Source organism: Oryctolagus cuniculus, chromosome 17 (assembly GCF_051225735.1).
Source record: "Oryctolagus cuniculus isolate XC-2025 breed Fujian yellow rabbit chromosome 17, ASM5122573v1, whole genome shotgun sequence".
In the NCBI taxonomy this organism is placed as follows: Eukaryota; Metazoa; Chordata; class Mammalia; order Lagomorpha; family Leporidae; genus Oryctolagus; species Oryctolagus cuniculus.
The window spans coordinates 34,467,105-34,489,991 of record NC_142883.1 but is presented as its reverse complement, the minus strand read 5'-3'; the positions used below and the strand labels follow the sequence as shown (position 1 = coordinate 34,489,991).

At 43.4% G+C, this 22,887-nt stretch overlaps 1 protein-coding gene and 1 pseudogene across 4 annotated transcripts in view; both read right to left on the bottom strand.

Annotated features, from left to right (window-relative positions):
- PRR11 (proline rich 11) overlaps nt 1–22,882 on the bottom strand; it is a 29,020-nt gene extending 6,138 nt beyond the window's left edge. The window contains exons 1-6 of one of the 4 annotated variants that reach the window (XM_008271203.5): nt 22,744–22,882; nt 12,327–12,450; nt 8,929–9,073; nt 8,550–8,672; nt 1,272–1,541; nt 178–276 (exon numbers count right to left, since the gene is read on the bottom strand). In XM_008271203.5, the coding sequence (XP_008269425.3) occupies nt 178–276; nt 1,272–1,541; nt 8,550–8,672; nt 8,929–9,073; nt 12,327–12,445 (756 nt within the window). In that variant the 5' untranslated portion in view covers nt 12,446–12,450; nt 22,744–22,882. Of the gene's footprint in view, nt 1–177; nt 277–1,271; nt 1,542–8,549; nt 8,673–8,928; nt 9,074–12,326; nt 12,451–14,097; nt 14,238–22,655 lie in introns of those variants that run through there. The other 3 variants (XM_008271202.5, XM_089317296.1, XM_089317298.1) reach the window with 3 other exon arrangements.
- LOC127484568 (U2 spliceosomal RNA) lies at nt 19,090–19,209 on the bottom strand (annotated as a pseudogene).
- Nucleotides 22,883–22,887: the final 5 nt, after the last annotated feature.

Below are 22,887 nucleotides of genomic sequence, written 5' to 3'. Positions count from 1 at the left end.
GGAAGCTGTATCAGAAGCTGAGCAGCCAGGACTCAAACTGGCACTTTGATATGGGATGCTGCCATTGCAAGCAGTGGTAAACCACTGTGCCACAATGCTGACCCCACATTTATTTTCCATAAAGGGGCATCCAAGTTAAAAGCAGAAACACCATGTATATGGTCAATGACAACTTACCTTCCTTCTTTCATCAAAACTTGGTGTCTTCTTTAATTTCACATTCAGTAGATCTTTAACTGTGATCTGCATGGGTCTATCTTTTTTTAATGGTCCTGACTTAAGACACATGGAGAGGTGAGAATTAAAATTGCAACCAAGACATCTAGTAAAATACAAATGTAAATCTAATTTTTAAAAACTCAGGAGTTAAGGTCTAACTGTAATTTACGTTAGGAACCTATCAAATTCCACTAAACCAAGAATGATCCTATTTCAGTACCCATGAATATTAAGCTTATTGAAAAAAATTCATCAAAATGTCATAGTAACTAAGAGATGGGCTAGCTCTCTGCAATAATGCATCTTCTAGTAAGACAGGAATTGGAGGAGTTATTCGGATTGAAACAAAGTGTTGCTTGAATTATGTAGAGAGATGAATGTATAGTCCGAGAGATATGGACTAGGGCAAATAGAATAGTAGCTCTAGATTTAACATATCTATTTTAATGTTTTTGTTTCATTTTTCATTCTTTTATTATTATTAATTTGAAATGTCGACACAAAGAGAGAAACAGAGAGAGAGAGAGAGAGAGAAACACAGAGATCTTCCGTCTGCTGGTTTATTCCCCAATTGCCAACAACAGATAGGGCTAGGTCAGGCCAAAGCCAGGAGCCTGGAACCCCATCTGTGTGTCCCACGTGGGTAGCAGGGACCCAAGTACTTGAGCTATGACCTGCTGCCTAATAAGGTGTGCATTATTTGGAAGGTTGAATCGGGACTTGAACTTAGGCACTCGGATATGGGTGTCTTAACCAGTGTCTTAACCAACAGGCCAAACACCCACTGCCTCCCACCTTTAAAAATTATTTATTTTATTGGTTTGAAAGGCAGAGCGACAGAAAGGGTTAAAAATCACTTTCATTATTCCTAAATCCAACATTTGTAAATTCACAAGTACTGAGTTTTAAAAACAAAACAATTAACACTAGTAAGCCATGGCATCAGAACACAATGTAGTCTTCCTGATCAAGCCCTCAGCCCTAAAAGATCAATGAGCTTTACTCCTGAGTACACACAGACCCGAACACACCCGTACTAGGTAGTGTCCTACCTGAAGTGCTTTAGTGCGATCAGATTTTCTGAACAGCAAAGGTGCCAGGGGGATCGGAGGAGGTGGGAGGGGCGGGGGAGGAGGAGGCGGGGGCGGGGGAGGAGGTGGGGGCGGGGGCAGAGGGTGGCCCGCTGGCTGTGGCAGTGTGGTAGGAAGTATAGCTTGGCATTCTCCAGGCTTGGTTAGCGCAGGGGCAGGCACTTGTATAAGTTTACCACTCCTGAGACACATGTGACCACAGTTTGAACAGGAAGAATTTCTTGAGACAGTCTGGAAGAAAACAATACATTTGGCAAGTGACTAACAGGTGAATTTGGTTCTTCTGGTTGAGAGTTATCAACATTAGAGCTACCATAGATTGAATGCTTCCCCCTTGTACTACGTGCTTTATAATACTTCCTCATTTAATGACCCTGGGTTTCTTCATTTCATTTGTTCATTTATATACAAGGAGACTTCAAGATGTTGGTGGAAACTTCCACCAACACATATTTAAATATTAAATATTAAAATATATTTTAATTTCATTTTCCACTAATTTTTGAAACTGCCTTATGTATATATATTTGTTTTGTATGAGTTTATATGCCAGCCACTGAGGGTATAAAGTGAGCCCTGTCCATTATTACATCATGGAGCTGACACTCCAGTGAGACATTAAACATGCACAACCATAATCAAAAGAGAATAAACAAAACCTCCCTAAGAGCAATGAAGTGTGCCCTGAGCATGAACAGCTGGAGGCTTGGAGATTTTCAGCCATGACCTCCAGGTTGAATTGAGACTTAGCAGGGGAGGGGACTAGCGGAAGAGTTCCCTTCTGGGAAGAATACCCACTGCACTCAAGAACACTGCATGTTTTAGGAACCCATGGAGAGGCCGAGGGGCTGGGACCTGGGCTGGCGAGGGCTGAATTGTGTGCCCCAGCATTCCTCTCCTGAAGTCTTAGTCTTCAGCACCTCAGAATGTGACTGTATGGGAAATACAGGGCCTCTGAAATGAGGCCATTGGGGTGGGTTCCAATCCAATCAACCTGGAGTTCTTATAATAGGAGGACATGTAGGTATGCAGAGAGAACAGACCGGGTGAGGACACAGCAGGAAGGTGGCCATCTGCTAGCCAAAAGGGACAGGCCTGCCTGCCTCTCATACTTCTCACCTCAACTGTGAGACAATAAAACAATAAAACCACCCAGAGTACATGAAATAGGGGGATATGGTGGAGGGCTTGGTCACATTTATAACAGAAGAGCAGAGAAGGGGGAGAGAGGGGTTAAGGCGCTCACCCAGGCGGTGGTGACTACAGCAGCCCCAGGAAAGGAACACCATGACCCCACGGCTGCCCTAACAAAGGTTTTTTTTTTTTTTTTTTTTTTTTTGACAGGCAGAGTGGACAGTGAGAGAGAGAGACAGAGAGAGAAAGGTCTTCCTTTGCCGCTGGTTCACCCTCCAATGGCCGCCGCTGCAGCCGGCGCACCGCGCTGATCCTGGCAGGAGCCAGGAGCCAGGTGCTTTTTCCTGGTCTCCCATGGGGTGCAGGGCCCAAGCACCTGGGCCATCCTCCACTGCACTCCCTGGCCATAGCAGAGAGCTGGCCTGGAAGAGGGGCAACCGGGACAGAATCCGGCGCCCCAACCGGGACTAGAACCCGGTGTGCCGGCGCCGCAAGGTGGAGGATTAGCCTATTGAGCCACGGCGCCGGCCCTCTAACAAAGGTTTTAAATGATCCAAATTTATTTTCTCACAGGGCTGGAGGCTCAGAGTCCCACATCAAGGTGTCTGCCGGGCTGTGCTTCTCCCAAGGCTCTAGGGGAGAAGCCGTTCCTTGCTTTTCCCAGCTTCTGAAACCTGTCAGCTTTCCTTGGTTTCATCTCAAAATCCTTAACTTAACCACACTAGCAGAGACCCTTTTTCCCCAAATAAGGTAATGTATACAGATTCCTAGAATTGGAATTTAAATGTGACTTTTTGGAAGTCACCATTCATCTACTCCCTACAAATGGCATTTTACAGATGCAGAAATTGAGCACCAGAGAAATGAAATGACTTGCCGTTTCCTCCCTTGGCTAGTTCTTCTTCTTCTTCTTCTTCTTTTTTTTTTTTTTTTTTAAGAGTTTTACTTTATTTGAAAATCAGAGTTACAGAGAGAGAGGGATAAACAGAGTGATCTTCCATCCACTACTTCACCACCCCTGATGGCTACAATGGCCAGGGCTGGGCCAGGCAGAAGTCAGGAGCCAGGAGCTTCACCCAGGTCTTCCATATGGGTAGAAGGAGCCCAAATACTTGGTCTATCTTCTGCTGTTTTTCCCCGATCATTAGCAGTGAGCTGGGTTGAAAGTGAAGCAGCCTGGACATGAACTGGCACTCATATCGATGCCGCTGGCATTGCAGGTCGCAGCTTTTCCCGCTAGGCCACAATGCCGGCCCCGGCTAGCTCCTCTTGAGCTACAAATTCCATGAGCAAAGGTAGAATCCCTAAAGCTTCTCTCCAGACCAAGCACACAAGGCTGAGAACAGGGTCTTTAGGGGAGTTTGCTGTAGATATTTAGAGTTTTTTTTTTTTTTTAACTTAATGCGTGAGTCAAAAAAATAGAAATCACTTGAAGTATTTAGAAGAGGGGGAATATGATAAAGGAAACTGATTACTCATGCAATGGAAGGGGACTGTGAGGCAGGCCAGGGATTCACAACAGGAAGCCACTAGCACCCTGAGGCTGGAGAGACAAAGCAGAGGTGGTAAACCCACAGGTCTGGAGCCAGCTGTACCCAGAGACTCAAGAAACCAGAAGAATGTCTGAAGGGACACTACAAAAGATCTTAGCAGATGGAATTAAAGGATAAGCTTACTTTGGTGGAAAAAAATTTGAAATCTGTGTCTATAGGGGTATTCCAAAAGTTCATGGAAAATATATTTTATAAATTTAAGTGTACCCTTGTATTTAGGTAGGAGCAAGGACCAGTGAGGCAACCGTAACCGTTGTTGGAGAAATGATTCAACACAAAGAACACAGGGTCCATCATCAATGTCTTCTGTTGGCCCTGCATAACCAGGAGCCAGGGAGACATCAAACCTAACATGGAGCTGGGGCAATGCAGAGTGCAGGAGTCAGCCCACCTGTGGAGAACAATCTCTGCCCTCCCTCAGCCCACATGAGTGGTGTGGGACAGCCGCTGAAGGGCTGGCTACAGAACCCAGGACAAATTCCCTCTGCTGACGCTCTTCTGAAATGAAAATAACAATCTGAGGCTGCCAGCAACCATGTGCCTACCACTGGGACAGAATCCATGAGAAGAAACTTATACAAAAGAAGGCAGAACCAAAACAAGGGAGCAGAGCCAGGATTCTGACAATATCATTTGAGTCTCTGGATCCAGCTATAACCTAGACTTAATCAGTTAAAAGGGCTTAAACCAATCAGTTGTATTGTGATTCTCTCACTTGTAGATAAAAATAGTTGGTTGACACAGCCTTCTAAAACATTCTTAGGGAATGAAATAACATGGGCTTCATTCTGTAGTTTTATATCAATTAACTTCCTCAATTAATTTGGATGGGTGATTCAGGGTTAAAATATGACAGATAGCCCAAGTACTTGGGCCCCTGCTACTCACGTGGAGGACCTGGTTGGAGTTCAGGCTCCTGGCTTTGGTCCAGCCCAACCCCAGCCACTGTGGTCGTTTGGGGAGTGAACCAGTGGATGAAAGATCTCTCTCTCACACTGTAATTCTGTTTTTCAAATAAATAAATAATATCTTTAAAAAAATAGTTTGAAGGGGTGAGGGAAAAAAGGGAAGGTTTATAGAATCATTATACACACACACACAATGCACATTCTATACTTTTAAATGCTTTCTTTCTAAAGTCTGTTCAAAGCACTGCAGAGTCACCAGCAGCAAAATGCTGACAAGAAAGCTATAAAATTACAGGAATTCAAAATAACAATGAATTTACTTCCAGAACTAAAATCTCAACTGGCTAATTAATTTGTGATACCTTGTATCACACACAACTAATTCCTTTATTGTTTTCTTTTTATTTATTTATTTGACAGGCAGAGTGGACAGTGAGAGAGAGAGACAGAGAGAAAGGTCTTCCTTTTCCATTGGTTCACCCCCTAGTGGCCACTGCAACCGGCGCGCTGCGGCTGGTGCACTGCGCTGATCCGATGGCAGGAGCCAGGTGCTTCTCCTGGTCTCCCATGGGGTGCAGGGCCCAAGCATTTGGGCCATCCTCCACTGCACTCCCGGGCCACAGCATAGAGCTAGACTGGAAGAGGAGCAACCAGGACAGAATCCGGCGCCCCAACCGGGACTAGAACATGGGATGCCAGCGCCACAGGCGGAGGATTAGCCTATTGAGCCACGATGCCGGCCATATTATTTTCTTGTACATTTACTTATTTCTCATCCTCTGGTTCACTCAAATGCCTGCAATAGCCAGATCAGGGCTGGGCCAAAGCTGGGAGCTGGGAACTGAATCCAGGTCTTCTATCTTCCACGCTGGAGGCAGGGACACAACTACAAGTTAACCCATCACTACTGCCTCACAGGGACCACATTAGCAGGAATCTAGAGTCAGGAGCCAGAGCCAGATATTGAACCCAGACATTCTGATGTGGGATGCATGAGTTAATATTGTTAACGCAAGGCACAAAACCCAGAAGATGAAAAAGGCTGTACTGTGAAAAAGCAAGTCTCTTCCCACCCTGACCCCCGCTATACACTGTCCATCACTAAAGGCAAACAATGTTAGCAATTTGTTGTGTTTTGGGGTGAATCATTTTCTCTTTTCTCCTCCACCCACCCTTGTTAGAACCCACACCTTCTTGGGCTTTACTACACAGATCACAACGCAGGACTCCCTGGCCATCTGGTTTGCAGCTGGAGACCAGAGCAGGGGAAGAAGGGTCTTGTCAGGCATGCTGCAGGCCGACTGGCTCAAGGGAGATTTCAGCTCCTGCCAGAGAGCACTCCAGGATCTCCAGGTTCTGATACGCTCCCTAGCCTTTTGCCATGCCAGGCCTGGGGTGGTGAGAGCTGCCTTGCCATGTGGGGTGGTGCTGTATTTCTCTATATCCTGTCCATGCTTTTACAAATAATTCCTCCATCTAATTATCTTCAGATTATCTTGAGTGTGCTATTTGTTTCCCACTGGGTTACTGACTGATAGCCAGTAACATTTCAATAGCATTCTTTGCACTAATGGATACATCAGTACTTACATGTGTATGTTCACTCAACTAAGCATTTTCTGTGTATGATCAAAACACATATTTATATGAAGTCATACATAGGAACATCTTATAAACATGATTCTGCATATATTTCTGTGTTTCATTTATTCTTGTATTCTTAAGATCATACCTTATTAGTACATATGGAACTACTTCATTCTTTTTAAGGGTTATATAGTATTCCATTGCATGAATAGATAATAATTTATTTAATAATATATTATTTGATATTTAGTGGGTTTTTTCATATCTCACAGCAATAAATAACTTTGTATATACGTATAAAATTTTGTTAGATCAATTGAGATATATTTTTCAAATTTTCATAGACATTACCTAATTATAACTCATATATATTTTACTAATTTATGATTTTCTCAACAATGTAAGAGTGTGCCAATTTCTCCAAACTTTTTGTTTTTTTGTTTATTTGTTTTGCTGGTCTGAACTTAAAACGTTACTCACTGAATTTTTTTTTAAATTAACTGATTTGAAAGAGCAACAGAGAGAGAGAGAGATCAGCCATTTACTGGTTCCCTCCTTGAGTGACCACAACAAATAGATCTTGGCCAGGCTGAAGCCAGGAGCCAGAAAGTCCACCCTTGTCTCCCATGTGGGTGGTAAGGCCCCAAGTACTTGGGCAGTCATCTGCTGCCTTCCCACGGGCGTTAGCAGGGAGCTGAATTAGAAGCTGAGCAGCTGGGAATTGCAGGATGCCCATGTTACAAGCAGCGGCTTAACTTGCTGTGTCACAACACTGGCCCCACCTATTGAGGTTTATTTTGAATCTGTTTTGTGTATGTGGCAGGGACTACCAATTGTCTACCCATATACATTTTTGCCTTTTTTGTTAGTAATAGGAGACCTGATTTTTAGCTAGACATCCTGTAATCCAGATAAAGGACTAAGCTCCCCAGGTTTCCTTAGGGCTGCATGCTATTATATAGCTATGTTATAATGAAATGTAAGTTCTCCATGTGACTACAGGGAAATCTCCTTTCTTTCTGATGCCTAAAATGAATCTATGATGCAGGAGCTCACTCAGCTGTCTTGGATCTCAAGGTAGTATGTTACAGATGGTGCAGTAAGACAGAAGGAGCCTGATGTCTGTGAGATCCCTGTGACAGCTCTAGATTGCTTTCTTCCAAGGTCTTCAGGTGGGGAAAAATGAACTTTTATTTTGTTTAATTTGAGGTCTTGTACCTTGTATCACACACAATTCTGATTCACTCTTGAATGAAATGAGCTTTACTCATGTATTTATGACTAGTTTGTACTCTTGTGTGTGTGTTTAAACACTTCCTATTATTTCCCCATTTTACTATTGAGTTGTTGGTCTTTTTAAAAATTATTAATTTGTAGGAGTTTTTATATATTCAAAAAATTAATTAATGATTTTCCTGGCATTTGAGCAAATATTTTCCCCAGCTTTTATTTGATTTGGCTTATCATATCTTTTACCATGCATTAATGTTTGATTTTTATGCCTGACTAGTTATTTAAAATTTCACAAACAGCAGGTAAAAATGTTTTCTGATCCTCTGCCTTGGTCCTGAGCCCTGTGATCCTGAAAAACAAGGATGGCTAAAAAATTCCCCCATCTTTTTAAGTTTTAGGAAACAGATTTCCACAAAGACTGTCCTTCTCTGTATCACTTATAGAAGACATGGATGACTCCCTCATTTATCCATGACAAAGCCAGAAACAGACCCTTAATTTTTATTTTTTGGTCTGATGTATGATTAGCTGAATTGTTTGATGCCACTGACTGATGAATATGGACAAAACTAGCTGACATCAAGGGAAAACTAAGGCCAACTCTCCCATCAGATCATCCCACCTGTTCACCCTACTCCTAACAGCCACTTCTTTGTAGGCTTGTTTACTCCTAACTAAAAAAAGAAAATCTCATTCTGCCTCATGTTTAAGGTGCTTACAGATCTTATGAAAAGAGAATTTTCCCTTCTGTGACCATCTTTTCAAATAAAGTCTCCCCTTTAAAAGTCTGGTTCTGCATTTGTTTTTTATGTGACAATACTGACCTTCAGTGCTTCCTGGAGCTTGCATAATTCACTTTCCAAAACACAAAACTGTTGTTTCAGACTGTAAAGTTCCCGGTGGCAGATACGGGATGGAAAGATGATGTCTTTCAACACTTCTAAACTCTGAAATTCACAAATAAACAAGCCTGAATCCTATGAACAATATGATAAACACAAGGAAAAAAAATGAATCAGAAAAGGGGTTTTATCTGGGTTTTATGGAAGCAAAGGTAGTAATAGCTTGCCCCATAATTTCATCTCATCTGAGCTTAGCCTGAGTGTTGCGCTGACCTGAGCATATGGACATATAGATACAAACATCAAACATTAAGTGCATAGAAAAACCATATTGCTGAGAACAGGCATGTCAAACCCATACCGGGACTACACAGTTGTGGCACCAGCTGTATATAGACCATACTCTATTTGTCCAGAGCTTTATTGCATCTTTGGGAAATCTGAAGTTCCAGAATGATCTTAGCAAGTTTCTGCTATGGGAGATTTCTGCTGAAGAAATAACCGTTCTGTAGGAAAAACAAAATCAAACAAAATAAATAAATTAAAAAAAAAAAAAACCCTGTCAGAATAATAGCCTCTCATTAAGTAAGCAAGAGGCTGCTTTCATAGTTAAACTCAGTAGCAGAGACTCCCTAACACCAAAACCTTCATCAGATGTCAAAATTCAGGTTTTTATTTATAGAACAGATATCTTATCAAGTACCTGTGATAACATGGCTGTTGTGATGTTAAGCCACGGCTTGGGGCACCCACTCTCATATCAGAGTTCCAGCTACTCTGTGCTTCCAATCCAGTTTCCTTCTTTTTTTTTTTTTTTTTTGACAGGCAGAGTGGACAGTGAGAGAGAGAGACAGAGAGAAAGGTCTTCCTTTTGCCATTGGTTCACCCTCCAATGGCTGCTGCGGCGCGCTGCAGCCGGCGCACCGCGCTGATCCGATGGCAGGAGCCAGGAGCCAGGTGCTTTTCCTGGTCTCCCATGGGGTGCAGGGCCCAAGCACTTGGGCCATCCTCCACTGCACTCCCTGGCCACAGCAGAGGGCTGGCCTGGAAGAGGGGCAACCGGGACAGAATCCGGCGCCCCGACCGGGACTAGAACCCGGTGTGCCGGCGCCGCTAGGCGGAGGATTAGCCTAGTGAGCCGCGGCGCCGGCCTCCAGTTTCCTTCTAATGCACACGAGAGGCAGCAGATGATGGCCCACATGCTTGGGTTCCTGCCACTCATGCGAGGGACCAGATGGAGTCCCTAGCTTCTGGCTTCTGCCTGAGCCAGTCGTGGCTGTTGTAGGCATTTTGGGAGTGAATCAGTGGATAGAAGACTGTTCTCTCTCATTCTACTTTTCAAATACATGAATACATAACCTTAAAAAAAAAAAAAAAAAAAGGTACCAGGGCTGGAACTGTGGTATAGCAGGTAAAGCCTCCTGCAGTGCTGGCATCCCATATGGGCGCCAGTTCAAGTCCCGGCTGCTCCACTTCTGATCCAGCTCTCTGCTATAGCTTGGGAAAGCAATGGAAAATGGCCCAAGTCCTTGGGCCCCTGCATCTATGTGGGAGACCCGGAAGAAGCTCCTGGCTCCTGGCTTCGGGTCCGCATAGCTATACAGCCTTTGTGGCCATCTGAGAGTGAACCAGTGGACGGAAATCCCCCCTCTTCTCTCTCCCTCTGCCACTCTGCAATTCTGCCTTTCAAATAAACAAATAAATAAATCTCTAAAAAAGAGGGAAAATAAAAGAATAAAAAAGTACCTACTATATTCCAGGTACAAGGGATTCAGAAATGAAAAACATAGTTAAAAATACTGTATGGAGCCGGCACTGTAGCACAGCATGTTAACCTGCTGTCTGTGGTGCTGGCATCCCATTTGGGCACTGGTTTGAGTACTGGTTGCTCCACTTATGACCCAGCTCCCTGCTAATGTGCCTGGGAAAGCAGCAGAGGATAGCTCAAGTGCTTGGGCTCCTGCATGCACAATCTGACAAAACTCTTGGTTCCTTGTGGCCATTTAGGGAGTAAACTAGCAGACAGAAGATCTCTCTCTCTCTCTCTCTGTCTCTGTCTCTGCCTCTCTGTAACTCTGCCTTTCAAATAAATAAATCTGTCCTGTGGGCTCATTAAGGAAGAAAGACCCATTACATAAAATATATGGATTCTATCTATCAAAAGAGAAAATCACAACAACTGTGTTTAATACTCTTAATTGGCTTTATTTTCCATTCTGGAATTGGGCAACACTTCATTCCATAAAATATGGTCCAAACCAAAAAGATTAGTTAGCAGGTTTTTTTTTTTTTTTTTTTTTTTTTAAGTTTATATACTTGAAAGGAAGAGTGATATGGGGTGCGGTGGATGGGGGGGGGAGTGAGAGATCTTCAATTTTCTAGTTTATTCCCCAAATGCCTGCAATATCCAGGGTTGGGCCGATACAAAACCAGAAACAAGAAGCGAAGAACTACATCCAGAGCTCCCATGTGGCCCATTGTATGTGCCATTCTATGCTGCTTCCTGGGTACATTATCAGGGAGCTGGACTGGAAGCAGAGTAGTCAGGGCTTGAACCAGCACTCCGATATGGGATGCAGGCATCCTAAGTGGCATTATAAGCTACTGCACCTCAATGTCTACCCAGAAAGTGTTTTGTGAAAGCAGCTATAACAACAAAGAAGCACATAAAGTATAAGTTATTATGAAAACCAGCACCCTACCATTTCTAGAACTGAGTCTCTTTCAATAGTACATTTAAGTTGTGAGTCAGAGAGTAAATGGCCAAATTTTATGAAAACTAAGATTTAAATTTCAGTCTTAGGTCTCTTTTTAATGTAGTTGCCAGATTTATGAAATTAAATTCACTGGGAAAGTAGAAAATAGGTGTTGTGCATTTGAACACAATTCCTTGGGATTTTTATTTAATTTGATCTCTCTAAATTGTTAAAATTGAATTTCAGATAAAGAAAAAATAAATTTTTTTTATTTGACAGGCAGAGTTAGACAGTGAGAGAGAGAGAGAGAGAGAGAGAGAGATCTTCCTTCCGTTGGTTCACCCCCCCAAATGGCCGCTATGGCCGGGATCCAAAGCCAGGAGCCAGGTGCCTCCTCCTGGTCTCCCAGGCGGGTGCAGGCGCCCAAATACTTGGGCCATCCTCCACTGCCTTCCAGGGCCACAGCAGAGAGCTGGACTGGAAGAAGAGCAACCGGGACTAGAACCCGGTGCCCATATGGGATCTAGAGCTGCTGGTGGAGGATTAACCAAGTGAGCCATGGCGCCAGCCCCAGAAAAAAAATAATATATTCCAAATGTTGCACAGGACACATAATACAAGAAAGGTATTCATTCTTCATCTGAAATTCAACTTTCGTTGGGCTTGGGACTAGTGCTGTGGCGCAGTGGGTTAGGCTAATGTCTGCAGTGCTGGCATCCCAAATGGTTGCTGGTTCAAGTCTCAGCTACTCTACTTCTGATGCAGCTCCCTGCTAATGCGCCTGGGAAAGCGGCAGAGGATGGCCCAAGTTCTTGGGTCCCTGCACCCAACTGAAGCTTCTAGCTCAGCCCTGGCCATTGTGGTCATTTGGGGAATGAACCAGAAGTTGGAATATTTTTCTCTCTCTCTCTACTTTCTCCCTCTCTATAATTCTGGCATTCAAATAAGTAAATAAATCTTTAAAAAAAAAATTTTGGGCCTTCTTTATTTTTATTTGCTAAATCTGGTATCTATCCTGAACTGATAAGATCCAGTGTTTTCTCTGTGCCATATGACACCTTACCTTTCTGGTGAGGGTAGTGGAGAAGGAGGTAGTTTGGACTGGAAGAGAGAGTCTTCTTTTTTTTTGAGTGATCTCTTATCTTTAGTTTTAAGCTTTCTTCGTTGTTTGACCCTGGGCATGATTTCTGCAGAGAAAAATTTTTAGTTTTTTACTTAAGAATAATACAAACAAATAGAAAGTACACAAACCTGACATGCATAGTTCAATGAATTATCCTAGAGTGAACATACCCTTGTAACCACCACCTTGGTTAAGGAATAGGTCACTAACTTACATGCCAGAAGTCTCTTGATACAGTGGAAAACGTAAACCTTGATTTAAGCTATCTCTGGAGAGATTTTGGTTTTGACATTATATTTCTATTCTCTAAGTTTGTTTTGCTTGTGATGCTTTTTTTTCATTAGGTCAAATTTCCTTTTCTTTATAACAGAGAAAATGGCTATTACACATGTGTACATGTATTGAAATGCCATGGCCGGTGCCGCAGCTCAATAGGCTAATCCTCCACCTAGCGGCACCCCGCACACCGGGTTCTAGTCCCAGTTGGGGCGCCGGATTCTTTCCCGGTTGCCCCTCTTCCAGGCCAGCTCTCTGCTATGGCCCGGGAAGGCAGTGGAGGATGGCCCAAGTGCTTGGGCCCTGCACCCCATGGGAGACCAGGAGAAGCACCTGGCTCCTGGCTTCGGATCGGTGTGGTGTGCCGGCCGCAGCGCGCCGGCCGCAGCGGCTATTGGAGGGTGAACCAATGGAAAAGGAAGACCTTTCTCTCTGTCTCTCTCTCTGACTATCCACTCTGCCTGTCAAAAAAAAAAAAAAAAAAAAAAAAAGCCACACTCTATCGTATAAATATACAATTACTTCTTGCCAATTGAAAATTTAAAAAGACAGAAAATGGCTATAGCTAGGTTATGGTCAGTTACTGAAAGAAAGAAAGTTTCTATACCAGACACAGTTACTGAGCACCCTCTACAACAGGTGGATCTGGGAGTGTGAGCAGGAAACATCAGCCGTTTATTGAAAGCCTCTTTACTATTAGGCAGCTTCACCTACATTTTCTAAATAATCCTCACTATCCTGTAAGGTAGTTGCCCTGACAAAGAGGATTTTTATTTCCATTTTTGCACAAGAATAAGCCGGGGGTTAGAGCATTAGATAATCTACCAACATAGTATATAAAGTGTAAAGTCCAGATCTTTATGTCTTCAAGCATGGTGTTCTTTCAACTATTCTGTTGTGCAACAGAATAAATAGGCAATATATAATAAAATAATTATTACCCAAAATCCAAAGCTGTAGGCATTTTAAAATATTGTTTTAAAGCACATAGAGAATGTATTTATTTGAAAGGCAGAGAGAGACAGACAGATCTCCCATTTGTTGGTTTACTCCCCAAATGCTCACAACAACCAGGGCTGGGCCAGGCTGAAGTCAGGAGCCTGGATCTCCATTTGGGTCTCCCACATGTGTGGCAAAGACCCGCGGACTTAAGCCGTGCCTGCTCTCTCCCAGGGTGCATATTAGCAGGGAACTGGAGCAGCAGGGACTCTGGCAATCAAGAGGCTACTTCAGCCGCTGCACCAAATGCCCACCCCATCTCCAGAGCATTTTGAAACATTATCTAGTATATTTATATCTTAATCTAAATCATTTTCTGCAGAGAATTCAGTCAGAGCTAGTTTCCCTTGTTGCTACCTGAGAGACAAAGACTTGTTATTCAGTAGCAGAACTGAAAATGGTCAGAAGACCTGGGCCTCTTTCCCTTCCAACTTACATTTGAATAGGAACAATCAGCCGTTAAAATCCACATTCATTCCACTTCTGTTCACTCAGAAACCTTCCAGCACTTGGTATGCCGCTCTATGCTTGCTCAGCTCTCAGATTGCACTGGCTGGGGAACTGCCCCACACCCTGCTGTGGGCTGTAAAGATCAAGTGGTTGGGTTCCAAGAGTGTGCATTGGACATGCAGAGGGCACTCCTGATGGCAATGGGTGACAGTGCCTGGAGCAATAGCTCTTCTAGAAGTGAGGATTCTCCAGGGCATCTTACTGCAGTTAATTGTCAGGTCCTAAATTAACAGCATGCTTTTCTGAATTGTACTTAGAGGTCTGAGAGACACACCAACAAATAGCTGGCTTTACTTCTATTATATAACTTTTTCTTCCTACTGAAATAATGAAGGTAGGCCAAACAGGGATTATTAGGCACAAGAGATGTCTACAGGATTGATTTATTATTTAACTTAAAGTGACACAAAACAAAACATTTGTGGGATACAAATATTTAAGACAGCATCCCAGAAAAGACCAATGACCTCTGTAAGGATCCCTGGAATCTACTGATTTCCATGGCAACTTCTATTTCCTTGTCTTCTCCCTGGCCCTTATCATCTCTTTTCTTTCTATTCCCTTTCCTCCTAACGTCTTTCTGTTAGGGACCCAACTGACCCAGAGAGCCAGCCTTCTGCCTTCCATTTTCCTGTATTTACCAATCCTTAAATTATGCAAATAGTGTTCTGAAAGGAGCTTAAAAGTTCTTGCTTGAGATGCCCATGTCCGAGTGTTTGATTGAGTCCTGATTCCTCTACTTCAGGTTCAGCTTCCTGCTTATGCTTCAGCCTAGCCCAGTCCCGGCTTTGTGGGCATTTGTGGGGTAAACCAGCTCTGCCTCTTTGCCTTTCAAAATAAAAGGAAAAGTTGGACCTTCTGGTTAAACTTGGTGAAATAATTCTAACAAAGATTCTCTGCTTGATAACAATTTAGTCAGGCTCCTGAAGCTTCTCCCATGCCTGTTTATGCACTTTCTAGTAGAATCTAGTTTTAGCCAAGATCTCTGTGAAGTTAGTTTATCCCTAAGCTTGATACCTTGTCAAATTATTCATCCTCCACTATCTCCCAGGGGATATCTGATCATCCTAGCCTGTCTTTGGCAAAAATCCTATAAGGTCTAATTTGCCCGAATTCCCCTTACCTCTGTTTCATCTTGGAAACGATTTTCCATCCACTACTCTGCTCCTTGGCTATAAATTCTCACTTGCCTGCATCATTTTAGTTAGGCCCAATCTCTCTCCCCACCACAAGGACCCATTGCAGTGGTCTCTATTCCTATCCAGATGGTGCTAGGCATTTGGCCTAGAGGTTAGAACACTGATTAAGACTTCCAGATCCCGAATTGGAGTACCTGGGTGTACTACCCAGCTTTGGCTCTTAACTCCAGCTTCCTGGTAATGTGGTCCTTGGGAGGCAGTGGTGATGGCCTCAGTAACTGGGCTCCTGCCATCCACACAAGGAGACTAGGGTTGAGATCCCACCTCCCAGTTTGAGCCTGGTCCAGGCCTAGCAGAGTTCCAGCTCTTGTGGCATTTGGGAAAAGAATTAATGAATGGGAGCTCTTTTTCTATTTAAAAAAATATATATTTATTTATGTGAAAGGCACCATTACAGAGAGAGAGAGAACGAGAGACAGAAAGAGTGGGATCTTCTATCCATTGGTTCACTCCCCAAATGGCCACAATGGCCAAGGCTGGGCCAGGCTAAAGCCAGGAGTGAGGAGCTTCATCTGTACCCACATGGGTACAGGGGCCTGAGGACTTTGTCTATTCTCCACTGCTTTCCCAGGTGCATCAGCAAAGAGCTGGATCAGAAGTGGTACAGCCAGGACTCAAACTGGTGCCCACATGCTGCCACTGCAGGTCATGGCTTAATCTACTATACTACAGCACCCACCCCAAGCTCTCTTTTTCTGTTTGCCTCTCTCTGTCTCTCTGCCTCCCAAATACATAATCTAATTTTTAGAAAGTTTATTTTCAACTGCTTGAAAGGCAGTGGGGGGCGGGGTGTGAGAGAGAGAGAGAGAGAGAGAGAGAGAGAGAATCTTTCATCCTCTGGTTCACTCCCCAAATGCCTACAACAGCCAGGTCTTGGGCCAGTCTGAAGCCAGGAGCCTGGAACTCCATCCAGGTCTCTCATACAGGTGGCAGTGGCCCAACTACTAGGGCCATTATCTGCTGTTCTTGGGATGCATTAGTAGGAAGCTGAAGTAGAGGTACTAGGATCCGAACCAGCACTCAGATGGTGCTGCAGGAATTCCAAGTGGCAGCTTACTGGGTTGCTTCACAACCCCTGCACATAAGTAATTAAATTAAATATAAAAAAAGAAGATACTCTTTAAAAATGTGGAGAACATGGCTATAATTTAAAATTTTGTTTTGTTTATAGTCATATTGTGGCAGCACAAAAAAAATGAGAAAATATTTCTACCTTTGAAAACTATTCTTGGATTCACCAAAGAAGTTGCTCATGTTGCCAAAATAAATTTTTGTGTTTTACTTTGTTTTATTTCAGAAAAACAAAAAAATTGACCAACATTCATATCAGGACTACATGTTCTGGAAATCACAACTATAATCTGTAAACAATAGGGGCCAGCATTGTGGTGTAGTGGGCAAGGCTGCTGCCGGCAGTGCTAGCATCCTCTATGGGCGCTGGGTCAAGTCCTGGCTGCTCCACTTCTGATCCAGCTCTCTGCTAAGGCCTGGGAAAGCAGTGGAGGATGGCCCAAGTCCTTGGGCCTCTGCACCCATGTGGGAGACCTGGAAGAAACTCCTGGCTCCTGGCTTCGGATCAGCACAGCTCCAGCCGGTGCAGCCAATTGGGGAGTGAACCAGTGGACTGAAGATCTCTCTGCATCTGCCTCTCTGTAACTACGCCTTTCAAATAAATAAATAAATAAATCTTAAAAAAAAAAAAAAAAAACCTGAACAATAGCATTCTTTGAGACTCAACTGGGTATGTGGAATTTACAGAGTACTGAATATTTTATTAGCATTTATCATAATTGGTTATTATCACTATGTCAATAAACTTGTAATAAATGTATATATGTGTATTTATTAAACATTTATTAGCACACTTCTGCTCCACTCCCTTTTAAAACATCATAAAAAAGGCAGTTAAGGAATAAAAAAGGCATAAATCTATAGGGCAAAGGATGGGAGTGGAAACTGTAAAAGATGTTAGATGCCAGCCAAATTATGGAAAATGAAAAGCAGTTGGAGGGGCAGTAACTGACTTGGCAGAACATAAGAAAGCTGAGACTTAACTGTCAGGAGCAGGAAAGCCAACAGGAAGGAAGTCAATTCCCAGGACTCTGGTGGAGAAGATTAGGGAATTGAAAGCACCTCATATCTTTGAAGATTGGGTTAGTGTTAAAATGGGATTGATTGAAAGCCATTTAAAGATCGGGTAGGCCTCTGGATTCTCTCCTCCAGCCTTTGTCCTCTCCAGTAGAGACAGATCTGTGCTCTGGAGAAGCTGAACCTTAGAGACACTGAATTCTGGAGCACCAGGCAGTCTGGTCCTATGTGTGTCATCACCCACATAATGGAGAATGACCTTGAAGGGAAGAGTGAGGCTTTCAGTCCCTTTCCTCAGCTCAGCCTGCAGAACACAGGCTACTAGGTTTAGTGCCTTAAGCCACTACCACCTCACCCTGCCTGCCAGACACTAAGAGGGTCCTCTCCAGAGAAATTGGAGGTCCCAAGAAAAAGGACCTAAAGATATTGCCATCCGGGGGGTCTTCCCCTCAAAATGGCCAAGTCCTTGACCAATTTGCTTACTATGGTGCCCCCAAGTCAATAATATCCATCTCCCCACTCAGACCTCCCAATTATTATTTTTTTAAATATTTGTTTATTTGAAAGGCAGAGATGACAGAGAGAGAGAGAGAGATTGTGTGTGTGTGTGTGTGTGTGTGTGTATGTGTGTGAGAGAGAGATAGAGAGAGAAGAGAGAGAGAGAGAATTATCTTCCATCTGCTGGTTCACTCCCCAAATGTCCACAATGGCTGTGACTGAGCCATGCCTAATCCAAGAGCTAGGAACTCTAGCCTGGCCTCCCACATGGGAGGCAGGGGCCCAAGTATTTGGGCTGTCTTCTGCCTTCCTATGCTCATTAGCATGAAGCTAAATCAAAAGCAGAGCAGCCAGGACTCCAACCAGCATCCAAATAGCAGAAATAAAAAAGTGCAGAAGAACAGTTGGAAGATAAAGTTTTAGAAGGACAGAAGAGGGAACATGGAGAATTTATCAAATAAACAATATAATATTATTTATATATAATATTATATATAATACTACTTATTATATTATATATAACATTATATGTTATCTAATATTATATTATATATAATATTATTTATCAAATAAACAATTTCTTAGAACTGTAGGACTTGAATTTCCAACCTTAACAGTCCACACTGAGTATCATCATTAAAAATCATAGTGAGTCATGCTATCATTTAAAAAAATGAAAGAAATTTTAGTAGACTTCAGATCTGTATGCCTGGTTCCTTTCAGCTTCTTCACTGCCAGACTTAAGGATACGGACTGCTTCAGTTTCTCTGGCTGAGATATAAAGATCTGCTGTGTCGCACTTTAAGTGTCGCATTATCCTTATTTTTCCTTGACTTTGACAGATTTGGCATCCTTTCACTTGGCTGTGAGAAGAATGTCCTTGATTTCCTCCACTTTCTAAGGCACAATTATGAGGTATGGAGTGAGGGCACAGACCGGCACAGCAAATGGTGAGAAGCCAGAGGCGTGCTATCTTTTAGAACCCCAAGAATTAAAAACTCCCAGAGAGGGAAAAAATATAGTCTACTACAAGAAGATAGAATGGCATCAGACTGGAATTCTGAAGGACAGTGTTCTCCATTAGAGAAAACTATATGTGTCTAAGCTTTCAATCGGCCGACGTAAGAGAAGACAAATGATAAGACTTCCCAGGATAACAGTGCAGAAATCCCTGGAAGACGGCTTTGTATCAGATATTAAACTGATAAGAACAGAGGCTACATTTGATTTTAGCCAGAAGGCCAAGAAGCAATGGAAGATAGCTTTGTAACAGGCAAGGTAGTAAATATTTAAGCTTTGCAGGTAATATGGTCTCTGTCATAACTGTTCAACTCTACCACTTAGCACCAAAGCAACCATGGCCAATATCCACACAGAGAAGTTTCGCTGTGTCCAATACAATTTTATTTATGGCCACTGAATGTGAAGTTGCTCTAATTGTCATGTGTTGCAAACTATTACACTCCTTTTTTTTTTTTTTTCAATTTTAAAGGTCTTAAACCATCCTTAGTTCCCGAGCCCTACAAAAATTGTAGTTTGAAAACAAACCAACACAACAGTAGCTTGCCATTGAAAACAAACCAACACAACAGTAGCTTGCCTGACCCTTGACCTAGCCCATAGTCAGTGAAGACTGGAGCAGGGGGACACAGGGCTTACCCATTGTGTGTGATGTAATAGCCATCTAATTAAAATAGTAATCACTACATGCAGAGATTTAAGAGAATATGAGATTATTTCAAAAAGTTTGTGGAAAATAGAATTAAGACTTATTTATTGGTACATAATGTTTTTGCAATCCCGCAGGTTTTTTTTGTTTGTTTGTTTTTTGTTTTTTTGTTTTGACAGGCAGAGTGGACAGTGAGAGAGAGACAGAAAGAAAGGTCTTCCTTTTCTGTTGGTTCACCCCCTAATGGTCACTGCGGCCAGCGCACCACGCTGTTCTGAAGCCAGGAGCCAGGTGCTTCTCTTGGTCTCCCAGGTGGGTGCAAGGCCAAGGACTTGGGCCATCCTACACTGCACTCCCAGGCCACAGCAGAGAGCTGGACAGGAAGAGGAGCAACCGGGACAGAATCTGGTGCCCCAACCAGGACTAGAACCTGGGGTGCCGGTGCCGCAGGCAGAGAATTAGCCTATTGAGCCACGGCACCAGCCTGGTCCTGCAGGTTTTTAATAATATGCATTTTCCAAGAACTTTTAGAAGTCCCATCAAGTATCAAGTCTGTCAAGTCTGTCAGGGAAGAAAAGCACAGTCTGAGGATATTCTTAGATTGTTCCATTCAAAAATAATCACACCTCTTCCAAAAATGAAAGATAACAAATTTCTATATCAAACAGATCAGAGGACTCAATAAGCTAAGATTTGTTCCATTGTCATTGTTTTATTAAAAACATTAGGTACTGTGCCCAATTATTGGGATAACTGTTCAATTGAATGAACTTTTCTGTGAATTTTTAAGTTTTTTTATTTGAAACGCAGAATTACAGAGAGAGAGAGGCAGAGACAGAGAGGGAGATCTTCCACCCAGTGATTCACTCTTCAAATGGCCACAAAGCTAGCAACCAGGAGCTGCTTCTGGATTCCCACGTGGGTGGCAGGGGTCCAAACATTGGGCCATATTCTGCTACTTTTCCTAGGTGCATTAGCAGGGAGCTGGATCAGGAGTAGAGCAGCCGGGACAGGAAAAGGTGCCCCATCTGGGATACCTATGTTGCAGGCGGCAGTGGCTTAACCCGCTTCGCCAAAATGCTGGCTTCTCTATGAACTTTTTAAAGTATCCTTGTACTTTTCCTCTTTTCAAAGTGGTAAGGAGACTTCCAAATTCCTTTTGCTGGGTTCTGTGGGATTCCATTTGGTAGCACTGGATTTAGAAGCTCATTCTATCATGATTCCCCAAAGCATTTTTCATATTTATATTGAAAAATACCCTTCCTTCCTTTTTATTGCCTTGCTTTGAAAAGAATTAAAGGATGGTTATAAAAACATATGCCATCACATGGTTTAAAAAAACAAAAGGGGCCTGAATTCTGGCACAGTGTGTTAAGCCACTGTCTGCAATGCCAGCATCCCATATGAGTGCAGGTTTGAATCCTAGCTGCTCCACTTCCCAACCAGTTCCCCGATAATGGCCTGGGAAAAAGCACTGGAGGATGGCTCAAGTATTTGAGATCCTACACCCATGTAGAAGACCCGAATGAAGCTCCTCGCTCCTCGCTCAGCCTGGCTCAGCTCTGGCTGTTGCAGCCATCTGGTTGAGTGAACCAGTGGATGGAAGATTTCTCTCTCTCCCTCTCTAATTCTGCCTTTCAAATGAATAAATAAGTCAATCTTTAAAAGAAATAAATAAAGGCTGGCGCCACGGCTCAATAGGCTAATCCTCCACCTGCGGCGCTGGCACACCGGGTTCTAGTCCTGGTCAGGGCACCGGGTTCTGTCCCAGTTGCCCCTCTTCCAGGCCAGCTCTCTGCTGTGGCCCGGGAGTGCAGTGGAGGATGGCCCGGGTCCTTGGGCCCTGCACCCGCGTGGGAGACCAGGAGAAGCACCTGGCTCCTGCCATCGGATCAGCACCGTGTGCTGGCCGCAGCGTGCCAGCCGTGGCGGCCATTGGAGGGTGAACCAACTGCAAAGGAAGACTTTCTCTCTGTCTCTCTCTCTCACTGTCCACTCTGCCTGTCAAAAATAAAAATAAAAAAAATTAAGAAAAAAGAAAATCATTCTCTAGGAGCTAGCCAGCTAGTGTTTTCTTTTTTTAGTTAAGAGAATATGTGTTAATGCAACTACATTCTGAGAAATCTCTTGGTCAGGAAGGATTTAGTTAATCAATTCACATCTTTATATGGCTAAAGGATGGGTACAAAACACTTTCCAGTAGGAAGATGCAATTAAATAACAGAGTAAGAATTACAGGTTTTTTGTTTTTGTTTTTTTGGTTTTTTTGGTGGGAGTTGGCAGTGCTGCTTCTGTTAAAACTACACCCTGTGATATGAAACGTTCTTTGATCAGGGGAACTTCCAAGGTGTGGCAGTAACGGAAGGAAATAACAGTTCATTTCATTACCGTTTTCTAAAGCACATTTTTATGGGGATCTTTTACACTCCCTCACAAATAGGCTTCAGTCAAATAATCGATTTCCATGATCGGTTGAAGTGATTCTTCTCAAACACCTGATATTTGCTTCCATTTAGTTTTACGTCTTCTGCTGGGAACCCTTGCTTTTTCTAGTTCCTGTGTTGTCTGTCAAAAGCGATTACAGTTCCCTAAAGCCTCGTCCAGCACGGTGTGAGACACCTCATCAACTGGGTGCGCTTTTAGAATTGACAGAAAATGAGCGGGTATTCGGACTACGAGAAGTCACCCAGTACTAGTTCCAGTCCAGAACACCAGAATCACAAGGGAGAATCGTGTTAAGATAACAAATTCCGATTTAATCAGTCTGGGTGGGGCCCGGTAATTTGCATTTGTAACAAGAGACCAGGTGAAGCCGATGCCGCTAGTCTGCGGACCCACCTTGGGTAGCAAGGAGGAAAAGGAATGAGCAAAGAGGAAGTCAGATGAGAGTCCCGAGCATATTTTGCGGGATGTTAAATAGACAGAAGTATGGTTGGGATGCAGCCAAATCTAGCACTTCTTCCCCAGCCCCAAACCGCCCATCCACACCTCCGCATCCATCTCTGCCCCGAGTCTAGCCAAAGTCCTCACCTCCTTAAGCCATAAGAACACAAGCAGCAACAGGCCCAGCTAACGGACGGCGCGAGCCCAGGTAGCCGAGAGTCGCCCCTGCACTTACTAGTCTAAGAGCCTGGGGCTGAGATGAAGTCCGGGCACTGGCCTGTCGCACGCCATAGGAAAAATTCAAAATTAAAGCCTTGTCACGGAGGGACCAATCACAGACGCGGTCTTTTCGGGATTCGCCCTCCCGCTAGCGGAGGGT